General features: G+C 45.6%; 1 protein-coding gene across 1 annotated transcript in view; it reads right to left on the bottom strand.

Annotated features, from left to right (window-relative positions):
• szt2 (SZT2 subunit of KICSTOR complex) overlaps positions 1-13,220 on the bottom strand; it is a 181,611-nt gene that overhangs the window by 109,423 nt on the left and 58,968 nt on the right. Inside the window, exons 29-36 of the mRNA XM_083766835.1 lie at positions 9,183-9,315; positions 8,127-8,255; positions 7,400-7,529; positions 5,367-5,459; positions 4,426-4,498; positions 2,750-2,829; positions 2,664-2,704; positions 1,892-2,139 (exon numbers count right to left, since the gene is read on the bottom strand). Of these exons, the coding sequence (XP_083622961.1) occupies positions 1,892-2,139; positions 2,664-2,704; positions 2,750-2,829; positions 4,426-4,498; positions 5,367-5,459; positions 7,400-7,529; positions 8,127-8,255; positions 9,183-9,315 (927 nt within the window). The remainder of the gene's footprint in view (positions 1-1,891; positions 2,140-2,663; positions 2,705-2,749; positions 2,830-4,425; positions 4,499-5,366; positions 5,460-7,399; positions 7,530-8,126; positions 8,256-9,182; positions 9,316-13,220) is intronic.

Here is a 13,220-nt window from a genome sequence, read left to right as displayed (position 1 = left end):
AGGCATTGACCATATGAATATGGAGGTCTTAATGAAGCCCTTTTTTCGATTTGACACATTAATGATTAATAATGAATTTATTAGTGAATTAACCTCGCACCCTCACACACCTCCGCCCCTTAGCGACACCTGCATCACAGGCCACCGTTCTCACTGTTACCCCACTGGCATGCTTCCTCTAGCTACCGCCGCAACACAACAAAGAGTGCCCTATACAATTTGGCGCCGCGTGCGTGTGTGTGTTGCATCCTTTGGCCGTCTTCTCCTACTAAACCACACCGTTTGCACACATCTTACCATGCACAACACCAACAGCTAGCCTGTCCACACCTCAACCACTACTTTGCATTCATATTCATGTCATATTTACAGTACAATACCCATTTATATGAAATAACAACTCATCTCCCCGCAAATCACGTGTCACCAGTGAAATGCATATTGAGACGGACACAGATTAATACTGGGACACAGTTTCCGGCGCAACATTCCCCTTGCATTCTCCAACGCACTTCCCCTTTTTCACACCGCCCCCAAGCAGGCATCAGACCTATGCATCAGACCCACACGAGGAAAACAACTCGGACCCATAGTACAGCTACTCTTGCGTCAGTCGACATAACTTCTTCTTTGGGGAAGCATCGCGGCCGGGTTGCGTGGCACAGGCACCTGAAAGCTCAGACAGTTGGACGGAGGCATGTTAACGTGAACACACACACACACACACACACACAAACACTGTTTCGAGACCACAATGTCCGCCCCCTCTACATGGGGGCTACATGCACGCTGAAAGCCTGGACACTGACAACAACAGGTTACAGCCCTGCGCGCACCCAGCGTGGCTGCGTGACACACTGAACAGCACGATCACAACGGAATGCTTATCTGTAGGGGTCTCGGGGTGGCCAAATGGAGACGTTTGGGGAAGACAGATCCTGTGCCGTCGGAACAACACAATGACAAAATACATACAGACAGATGCAATGACAACGACACGTTCCTAAATCACACAAAACATCAAATTTTTATCCTGATTATATAAAGAACAAACTACAACTTGCTTTGAAGCCCAAAAAGCCAACCTCCGCGTTCACCGTTTAATAGCTTATATCTCCATGGGCAGCAGACGGTGAGCGGTTAGGGACCGTCTACAAAGTGCAACACCGAACTTGAAAATATTCAATAACTTCCATTTATAGGCAGAATATCACCACCATATTTACATCACAAAGCAATGGTGTACTTATGATTGTACTACAGCATTTAATTAGCCTATACTTTTGTGCCCAACCCAACTTCCCAAGATCATCTGTAAACAATTCCCCCCCTATCAGTAATGTGATCTATTACATCGCACACTGAACATGATTTGCTGTTCATATATTCAGAACGGGTAAGGACTAGTGTATACAAAGGAGCATACGCATCAAAAGTGGCGGGTTGGCTGGGACGGTGCATACGAGCCGGGCGAAACTATTACTTGCACGCTCTGCTTGCGCAAGTAACTAGACTAAAATGTTAGGAATGGAATAGTGGACAAGAGATCCAGTAAAAGTCATTTTACACTTGGTTGCATACTGAAAATAGAAGATCTACAAGCACACAAAGCGTCGCGTCGTGAGCTTGTAGATCTGCTATTTACAGCAAGTGTAAAATCAGTCATTACGATGGCATCAAGGCCCGCCAAAACACATTTTTGTCTAACTTGACTAAAATCTTATGACATTAGTCGACTAAAACTAGACTATCTCATAAAACATTCCGGGTGACTAAAATGTGACTAAAACTAAATGAAAACTATTCAAGAGACTAAAACTAAAATCTAAAAATCTAAATTTGCTGCCAAAAACAACAACTGCTGTACTGTACTGTACTGTACTGTACTCACCCAGACACGTGGGCAGGGTGTGCACGGGCATGGACCCGTGGCAGCTCTTGACGTTGACGGAGCAGGTGAGGTGCAGGAACAGCGGCGGCATCTCGGCGCGGTGGGCGTCCATCAGCGCCGCCGTGTCTCCGGGCAGGCTGTCTCCCTCCAGGACGCTGAAGGAGGAGTCCTCATCCTCGTCACAGCAGCCGCCGCCGCGGTTCATCGCGGTGTTGGCGTCGGAGCCCGACCAGTGTTGATTCCGTCTGCTAAAAAAACGTGACCAAAAACAGAAGAAAAAAATAATAATAATAATAATAAAGCTGGTCGGGTGGTCGGTTTATTTTTCAAACACAGTTCTTATATGAAGCGACCTAAAATCGCCCTATGGAGATTTCACTGCAAATACATGAACCTGTGTGTTGGCGCCCTCTACTGAAAATGATGTCAGACTTCGGTGCTCTATTGACAATTTCCATCGACAAATATAAGCTAGGCTAAAATGTTAGGGTGGGACTAGTGGACAAGAGATCTGGTATAAGTCATGTTGCAATTGGTTTGCAAGCTGAAAATAGCAGATCTACAAGTCCACGTGTCACGCTGTGAGCTTGTAGATCTGCTATTTTCCAAGTCCCGTCAAAATACATTTCAGTCGACTGAATTAACTGTAGATTTAGACGACATTCAGCCGGATAAAACACTCATTCCAGGTGGCCAAAATGTGAATGAAAACTATTCAAGAGACTAGGACCAAAACAAAAAATCTAAATTTGCTGTCCAAACCAACACTGACCCAGTTTCCTCCATCTTGGCCGTGTCCCCCTCCTCCTCCTCCTCCTCATCCTCCTCCTCCCCCCCCTGGCTCCCCCTGGAGGAGGCGGTGGGGGCGGGGGGGTCCTGGTACATCACCTCCAGGTCCGTGTCGCTCTCCGTCACGATGCTGCAGCCGTACGCCGTTTCTGTGGAGGAGGAGGAGGAGATGACACAGGCGGCGTTTACAGCCGTTTTGTTTGTTTTTAGTTATTTTTTTTTTATTTGAGCTGCACGCGCATGTGTGTGTGTGCGTGCGTGCGTGTGTTAAAGTAACAACAGAAACCCCGGCCTCATCTCTTCCCGTTCGGCACGGCAAATACGGCAAACTGGTAGGCTTCAGCCGGGCCTACTACCATAAGCCAGGGGTTTTCCTACTCTTCAAACTGGTAGGCTTCAGCCGGGCCTACTACCATAAGCCAGGGGTTTTCCTACTCTTCAGACTAGTAGGCCTTCAGCAAGGGTCTTTAATTTAAATACATACCAAACCGGCAACTTTATTTTCAAAGTATTGTTCCAGCCAGTTAAATTTCCTTTGCCATGTAAAGGCTTTTTCCAGTTCAACAGTGATGTGCACCACTTCAATACGAGACAGGCAAATCATTTACATCTCCCAAGTTCCGTACTGGTCTGTGTCAGTTATCCTTCAGATACAGGGGGGCCCAGCTATGGAACACCTATACAGCAATCTCATCTAATTCTACTTCATTCAATATTTTCAAACATAAGCTTAGGACCCACTTAATTGACCAGATCACTTAATTATATCACTATCAACTTTGTATCATCTCTTCTTTTCTCTTATCCTGTACTGTAGATAACCAAGTATTCTAATCATGTTTTCTTGTTTTGTTCTTGTTTTATATACTGCAACCATATATTCTGGATATTCTATATCTCTTGTACAATGTTTCATTGTGTTTTACATATACATTGTATAAGCCCCTTGGGCTTTTTTGCCTCAGCCTAGCACTTTAACATTATTATATGTTCACTGTATTGTTTTCAATACAGTACAGCTGAGGCCTACTACCAGAAGCCGGGGGTTTTCTCTACTCTTCGGACACCGTCAGAGTGCATGCTGTCTCAAGCAAACTTGAGCTGCAGGAGGCACCACCGAGCGAGCTAAAGCGAGCGCGAGGTTCGCGCCAAAGGTTGCGAAGTTAGCTTGAGCCGTCCGAGTTACGAACAGATAACTCAACCGGTGGCCGCCGGCGCACTAATTTATGCAGCACTATAATCAACTACATGCCATTTGATATGAAACTTTTCGAAGGTCTGAATAAACAAGAAGAGGTTTTCAGTCATTCCCATCCACTGCCATTGTATGACATGCTGCTCAGCTAAATCAGGGGTTCTCAACGTTTTTGGCTGCGGACCCCCAGAAATGCTTTGGCCGTGTCTCGTGACCCCCGCCCCGCCCTCCTCCCCACCCCCAATACAAATTGGCCGCTACAATAACCATAATAATAGTGAAAATACAGTATAAATAAATACTGAAACCAATCATTAAGGAAAGTTTATGCATGTACTATGTGTACTATGTAAACTCTTCATTTATCTTTTTCAGCCATTCAGATGCAAAAATATTTTATTTTTTATTTTATTTTTAAATATAATTTGGGGACCCCCCAAAATAATTTGGCAATCCCCCGGGGGTTCGCGACCCACGGGTTGAGAACCCCTGAGCTAAATGACATTCAAAATAAACACAGCTAAATCATATGAAGAGTGACGTCTCTCACCGTCTTCTGTAGCTGGCTCAGCTTCTGACACCACCTCATCAGTGGGTCTCCAGTCCTCCCCGTCAGAGTCCTCCTGTGGAAACAACACACTGGTAGTACTCAAGCTGTTGGGTGCGGGTGCACACACACACACACACACACACACACACACACACACACACACACACACACACACACACACACACACACACACACACACACACACACACACACACACACACACACACACACACACACACACACACACACACACACACACACACACACACACACACACACACACACACACACACACACACACACACACACACACACACACACGATCGCTGAAAGGGGGAACTGTTCTTACTAGCAGCCATAATATATTAGCATATGCTCTCTAGCATGATAGCATCACATAGCCAAAAAGGAGTGAACTCTGATCATTGTTAAGCAAAACGGTCACGGAGGATCTGCTTTTTCCCTGTGCCCACTTCAATGCGCTTCTGAAGCTGCATTCATACACAGGTGGAATAAATTAACGAGGAACAGCTAACGAGCAAGCTATGCTGTCAGCTCGCAGATCAGCTGTTTTCGTGGTGTGTGTGTGTTGGGAGAGACGAGAGATTGATAAAGAATGGGGGAGACGCGCTGCGCTCTGATCGAGACGGATATCTCAATGGTTATTTTTTTAATTCATTAGAAGCAAATGGTCCGGATGTTCGCTCGAAAATGCCTGCCGAAGTTCAAGTCCTAAAAAAAGCTCTAGGGTACAGCCTTCACACACACACACACACACACACACACACACACACACACACACACACACACACACACACACACACACACACACACACACACACACACACACACACACACACACACACACACACACACACACACACACACACACACACACACACACACACACACACAGTGTGTGGGGGGGGGGGGAGATGCACCTCTTTCTTTGATGATGGCGGGCAGTAGAAGAAGTAATGTGGATTGGATGGCACCGTCTTGAAATAGTGAGCTCCAATCTGCATGAACTTGTCCTGTTGAACACATCATGAAGACATCAGCCATTGTTATGGTTTTACTAGCCTGAGCTAACGCTAGACCTTTCTGGCCTAGATGGGAGGGTCGCAGCTCAGATTTGTGCACAGTCTGATTGGTTCACCGATCTGTCTGTCAGCCCCGGTCTCTCCTCCTCCCCCCCCCCCCCCCCCCCCCCCACAGTGCAGCAGTGTCGACCAGAACCAGAAACCACTGGTTGCTGGAGTATACCATTCTAACGCTTTTTTTATCACGGAGTGGAGTGATTTCCACAGAGTCGGCACACGTTGGTTTTACACATGGTCAGCCCATGTGTAAATCCAGGCTTTCATTTTTTCCCGCAGACGAAATTAAAGCCTGGCTATGGTTTTACCGATCAGCAGGTGTTATCGATGACACAAATTGAGGCTCTGTTACATTTTGTGTATTTCCAGGGCCATTTGGAACCCACTAAAAGACACTTTGGGACCCACTGGTGAAGCAAAGTGTTTCCAGTGAGCCAACATGCACCATAGAGCACCGAAGTCTGAAGTCAGTTTCAGTAGAGGGCGGGGGAGTGGCTGTGCGTCGTTAATGATGTCCATTCATATTTGATACAGCCAGTTTCTGGAGAAAATGGAATTAATGTGGCCGCAAAAGCCTTGAAACTACATATGAAGGCAATGCCGCTGCTAATATACGCCACGCCCAGCTGTCAACACATTGCGTTCCTGAGATTCCTTGTTGACGTAAAAACTGAGAGCCTACTAGACCCTCTTCAGTTTGCATATACAGTAGGTGAGGCAGGGGCGTCCAGGATGCAACTGCCACTATACTCGGTTGCTCAACCTGCTTTATAAACATCTGGAAGGAAGTGAAAGTCATGTCAGGCTGCTTTTGATGTATTTTTCATCAGCGTTCAATACGATCCAGCCCCACGTTCTGGTAGAGAAACTAACTAACACCTTTGGTCTAGAGTAGACTCTAGACCCATGTCTGGTCGGCTGGATCCTTTACTTTTTGACAAATAGCCTTCTGTCCACATCCACTGGTTCGCCTCAGGGCTGCGTTCTTTCTGCCCTCTTGTATATTTGACAGACAGATGACTGTTGCAGTAATCACGACAACAGATTCATCGTCAATTACGCAGACGACTCCATCATCATCAGCCTGCTTAGCAATGACGAGGATGGCCATGGGCATGTCATGAATGATTTCGTGTTTCCTGTCCCTGGGCGAATTGCAATTGAAGTGAAAACTGCTTCTAAAATCACTGGCATCCAATTTGGAGAGCCTTGATTTATTTTATAATAGATAGCTGCTCAAAAAAGCCCTGTCCATCTGCTAAAATAGTGCCCACCCACTCAGTTCGGAGTATATGCTGCTGCCATCTGGCCGTTGTTTGTGTGTCCCTAGGACCACAAAAAGCAGGTACAAATACTCCTTTGTCCCTGCCTCGATCCGAGCAGTCAATGCTGCCAGAAGAAGGTAAAAAAAAACTGTGATGGTGATGATGATGAGGATGATGGTTTATGATGATGACAGCTACTCTATTATTTTCTTATCCTGTTTTATCAATTGCATAGATGTGCTCATGCTATGTTGTCCTATGCTATGTTGTCACATGTCTGTTGCTGTTTTGTACAGTTTTTACGTTTAAAACCGCTACGAACGGCTGTAAATTAAAATCGCCCTCGGACATTGATAAAGAACTTGAACTTGAATAAACAAGAGAAATTGCATCTGAGCCAGTCTTAATTTGGAGTGCCGAGTTTTCCATTTAGTTGGTCGATGAGTAAAGCTGAGCTGAGCACCCACTGCCTCAACCACGGGCAGTTTCCCGAAGAAGCGCACCTGGTTTTCCATCTTTACCCTTATTAGTATCATCTGTAACGCCTCTGAAAGAAGTAGTGAAGCGGCCCAAGTTCTTAGCCCATTGGTGCTGGCTTTCCAGCAGTACCTGGATGATCTTGTGCAGGTGTGGACACACTTCACACTTGTGCTGTGTCTGGAGGAGAGACAGGGGGAAGTCAGACGGCTTCACCGTCATCTTGGGCTCGTCCAGCATGGGTGGAGATGACGCATGCACACTATAGGATCACAGAACACACAGAAGAACAAGTGTTGGACAGTGTTGACTTTGTCGACTAAAATTATGACGAGAAATGCCCGTTGACTACCTTTTTTCACTTAGGAAAACGAAATAAAAACAAATGTACGGTGCAGTGACTAAAACTAAGACTAAATATTTCGAAAAAAAATCAACAAATACAAACGAGACTAAAATGTGTAATAGGGAGGGACTAGTGGACAAGAAATCCAGTAGAACTAAATACCAAAATATATTTTTCAACTTACAGTAAATCAACTAATCGACTAAAATCTTGTGATATTTTGTCGACTAAAACACTAAAACAGTCCAGATGACTAAAATGTGACTAAAACTAAATGAAAACTATTCAAGAGACCATGACAATAAAATCCAACTTTGCTGTCAAAATCAACACTTTTTGTGTTATCTTTTTTTTCTTTTGTTTTAATCTATCTACTTTTGCTATTTTTGTGCAAAAGAGTTCAAAAGCGCAATTCAAAAGGTGCAATTCCAAGTGCCGTTTCCAAAAATGGAAAATAGCTAGGCCTTCTTATATCGATATAAAGCGCCTTAATGAAGGCCAAAACCAGCGCACCTGGGTGATGAGGTAACATCAGGCCTCTTTGCGCGCCACTCGTCTTCCGTTTCTTCTCCGATGAGAAACGTAGGAGGGGTCTTCACGGACGTCTGTACCGCTACTCTTTCACTGCGCTCCTGGAAGACCCTGAAAATAATAATAATAATAATAATAATAGTAACATCGTTGGTTTATTTTCCTCCGCGTAATAATATGCTTAAAGTCAGCGGGTCCTCTCGTCTGATCTCACCAACGACCTCGGATCAGACGAGAGGACCCGCTAGAATTGAACCCATTTAGACCTGAGCTCGATTCTACAAAATGTCTTCTGAATCCTGACAGTTTTCAGAAAAACGTATGTTTCTATGTCAGTGGTTCTCAAACTATTTCATGTCAAGGACCCCAAAAAATGTATGTATTTGCCCTCCGACCCCCATCTGAAAATATGTCGATCCAGGGACCACCCAGAAGCAAAGATTCGAGTTAAAAAACGTTCGCTCTGAATGTATAATATAATATAATATAATATTCCAAATTAGCGCCACAACAGCTAACGTTTAAAATAATGGTTAAAACACCAAAAGGAGTTTGCGTCGAGTTCGAGAATGGGTTAAATTCAGCGGGTCCTCTCGTCTGATCTCACCAATGACCTCAGAACAGACGAGAGGACCCGCTAGAATTTAAGCTAATATAATAATATATATATATTATATTATATATATATATCTGTCTCTGTCTCTGTCTCTCTCTCTCTCTCTGTCTAAATGTAATGTGGCCCTCTGGAGTGAGTGTGGAACTATAGTGGCCTTCTGGAGTTAATGTGGAAATATGGTGGCCCACTGGAGTGTGTGTAGAAATATGGTGACCCTCTGGAGTGAGTGTGGAAATATAGTGGCCCTCTGGAGTGAGTGTGGAACTAAGTGGCCCTCTGGAGTAAGTGTGGAACTATAGTGACCTTCTGGAGTGAGTGTGGAAATATGGTGGCCCCCTGGAGTGAGTGTGGAAATGTAGTGGCCCTCTGGAGTGAGTGTGGAACTATAGTGACCTTCTGGAGTGAGTGTGGAACTATAGTACCTGATGTGACCACAGAGGGTCTGTAGGAAGGAGGTGATGTCTATCTCCTGCAGGGACTCCTCACAGTAATCCATGGCTGTGAGCACGTCCTGGGACGCTATGCTGTAGGATTGCTGCAGACTCCGGTACACACCTACGTACAAATACATAATAATTTCCGTTTTCCAGCCATTCAGTTGCAAAAATATTTTGTAATAATTTCGGGAGCCCCCAAAATAATTTCAGAACCCCCCCGAGGGGTCGCGACCCCCAGGTTGAGAACCCCTGCCTTAGAGATAGGGTGAGAAGTTCAGTCACGCGAGAGAGACTCGGAGTAGAGTAGCTGCTGCGTCTCCTGGAAAGGAGCCAGCTTAGGTGGTCCGGGCATTAGGTTAGGATGCCTCTCGGGCGTCTCTCTAGGGAGGTCCTCGAGGCACGTCTCACTGGGAGGAGACCCAGGGGCAGACCAAGGCACAGTTGGAGGAATCGACTCACTGGATCCCCCAGGAGGAGGTCACAAATGTTACTCTGGGTAGGGAAGTCTGGAGCACTCTGGTGGAGCTGTTGCCCCCGCCACCCAACTACGGATAAGCGGTTGAAGATGGATGGATAGATGCTGTATGACTGTTGCAGACTCCGGTACACACCTATACGTAAATGGTGCATTTATATAGCGCCTTTATCCAAGGCGCTTTACAGAGATTGTGCATTACCATTGTCACAGCCCCTGTAGTTGGTCTACTAGGGCCTGTGTGGTTTGTTAGGTAGGCCTAGTCTTGTGCTTCCCACAGGTCCTGCCGAGTTGCCAATCGGGTGCATTGGGAGCACCTGGCCAGTGTTCCCAGGGTGCACTATGAGAGGCTGGGTGTGGCCACACTCAGGGTGCGTTCGGAAATGCGCCCTGAACGCACTGGTGTGCTCTCGTCGTTTGTTTATTCAGCGCACCGGATGTGCCGAGTGCCCGCACTGAGCGACCCTACCCTGAAGCTGGGGGTTGTCCGGTGTGATTCGTGTGAATGTGTCACAGCTGTGGTCGTTCGTAAATAAGGCACACTGAACGCACTCTGAGACGTCACCGCCCACCACACTCAACAAACTGACCACATTCCCGGTGTGCATTTCCGAACGCACCCTCAGGCCCTCTCTCTCTCCTTCCATGAGAGCAGCAGCATTTGTTTGCACCATTCAACACCCCACACTATACACTCACCACACATCCACTCACTTACACTACTGATCTACTGAATAACACACCCCACTTAGTATTTTAGTATTGTTTGACGCATATTAAGTTGTTTATGTTGTAAATAAATATTGGTTTGTGCACTTTTAAACAGCCGTGTGTCTTCCTCCTTTGTTATGGCCCAAGAGCCAGGTCATAACACCATTCACACACTGATGCAGGAGGAAACCATGCAAGGCACCAACCTGTCACATCGGGAGCAATTAGGGGTTCAGTGTATTGCACAAGGACACTTTGACACTGGGGGAGCCCGGGTTTGAACTGGCAACATTGCGGTTACCACTCGGCCACTCTTCCCTTGAGCCACCGTCGCCCCAATACATACATCATCGCTGTCGAGCACAAACCAGCAATCTCCATTCTGTATTTGTTTTACAAATAAATGACATACATCATCACTGTCGAGCACAAACCAGCAATCTCCATTCTGTATTTGTTTTACAAATCAAAAATCTGAGCTAATGAAAACGCGTGTGTGGGCTTTACAAATATCAAACAAATGAAAAGTGTTAAAAAGTGCTTAAAGACTAAACCTCAACTCCAAACTCCTCAAACTGTCAGGCAAACCACCCAACTCCAATTTACTTGGAGATATAGCGATGCGGTGTGAGCTTGTAGATCTGCTATTTTCACTAGTTTGGGTTCCCGGGAGAATGTCTAATTTCTGTTTTGGGTCACGGGCTAAAAGGTTTGTGGTTAGACCTTTCACGTAGCTCTAGTGGCTGTGTTTACAGCAGTGATTTGTGGGTCACGGACACATTGTTATGGGTACCCCTTATTATATATATTTTTTTCCTAAATTTGGTTTGTCCGGTTTGCCCGCACAGAATACAAAACTCTGATGCTGGCATTCAAAGCAACCAAAGGTATGGCTCCCCCATACCTTGCAAGTATGATTGAACCCTACAAACCCTCCCGCGCACTCAGATCAGCCAACGCAGGGAAGCTGGAAGTACCCTCACTAAAAACGCCGGGACAACGCTCCCCGGGACAACTGCCCACAATATATCCTATCACTGCTACGCCGATGACACACAACTGTTCCTATCCTTCCCCCCCTCTACCACTCAGGTGGAAGAGCGCATCACTGCATGCCTGGCTGACATCTCACAGTGGATGTCCTCCAACCATCTCAAGCTGAACCCAGACAAGACTGAGCTTCTCTTCTTCCCAGCTAAGTCCTGCCCTATGCGGGAGCTAACTATTTCCGTAGACAACGCCCTGGTAACGTCTGTCCCAACAGCCAGGAATCTTGGTGTTGTCCTGGACAGTCAGCTCTCGTTCAAACCTCACATCACAGCTGTCACTCGATCCTGTAGGTTCACACTCTATAACATACGACGAATTAGACCGTTCCTCACCCAGGAATCAGCCCAGCTCCTAATCCAGACAACAGTCTTATCAAAACTCGACTACTGTAACTCCCTCCTTACTGGCCTACCAGCATGTGCACTTAAGCCTCTCCAGCTGATCCAAAATGCAGCAGCTCGCTTGGTCTTCAACCAGCCAAAATTCTCACATGTCTCCCCCCTGCTCCGCTCCCTCCACTGGCTCCCGGTCGCTGCCCGCACAGAATACAAAACTCTGATGCTGGCATTCAAAGCAACCAAAGGTATGGCTCCCCCATATCTTACAAGTATGATTGAACCCTACAAACCCTCCCGCGCACTCAGATCAGCCAACGCAGGGAAGCTGGAAGTACCCTCACTAAAAACGCCGGGACAACGCTCCACACGTCCCAAACTCTTCTCCCTTCTGGCTCCAAAACTGTGGAATGCACTTCCCATTGCAGTCAGAACTGCAGCATCACTCCCAATCTTCCGCCGTAGCCTGAAAACCCACCTTTTCAGACTCCATCATGGCCCTTAGCACTTACCCTAAACCCTTAGATAGCATTTCTGTTGGATTATATAGCATTTGATACAGACTTATAGCATGTTATGTAGACAGCACTGTAATTGTATTGTATGTAGTCATAGCACGCCATAGTACACATATATAGCATAGTAGTAAAGATGTATAGTTTATATGTATAGTGTATGTATAGTTTCACTATATAAATATTCCACTGTTACTTTCTTAGCTTACGCATGTTTCATGATAAATGCTTTTTATGTGATGTATTCCCATGCTTTGTTCTTGCTTAAATGTAAGTCGCTCTGGATTAAGAGCGTCTGCTAAATGCCTAAATTGTAAATTGTAAATTGTCCACACGTCCCAAACTCTTCTCCCTTCTGGCTCCAAAACTGTGGAATGCACTTCCCATTGCAGTCAGAACTGCAGCATCACTCCCAATATTCCGCTGTAGCCTGAAAACCCACCTTTTCAGACTCCATCATGGCCCATAGCACTTACCCTAACCCCTTAGATAGCATTTGACACAGACTTATAGCATGTTATGTAGACAGCACTATAATTGCATTGTATATAGTCATAGCACGCCATAGTACATAATATGTATAGCATAGTAGTAAATATGTATAGTTTATATGTATAGTGTATGTATAGTTTCATTATATAGATATTCCACTGTTACTTTCTTAGCTTACGCATGTTTCATGATAAATGCTTTTATGTTATGTATTCCCATGCTTTTGTTCTTGCTTAATGTAAGTCGCTCTGGATTAAGGGCGTCTGCTAAATGCCTAAATTGTAAATTGTAAATTGTAAGACGTGTGAACACGGGAAGCGAACACACACACACACACACAGACAGACCATTTTTTCTCTTTTTTTAAAGTTTTCTTTGTTTTAAGTTTTTTATTTCTGTGTGTGTGTGTGTGTGTGTGTGTGTGTGTGTGTGTGTGTGTGTGTGT

This window comes from Protomyctophum parallelum, assembly GCF_964188405.1.
Source record: "Protomyctophum parallelum genome assembly, chromosome: 6".
In the NCBI taxonomy this organism is placed as follows: Eukaryota; Metazoa; Chordata; class Actinopteri; order Myctophiformes; family Myctophidae; genus Protomyctophum; species Protomyctophum parallelum.
This window is presented reverse-complemented; position numbering and strand designations above follow the sequence as displayed.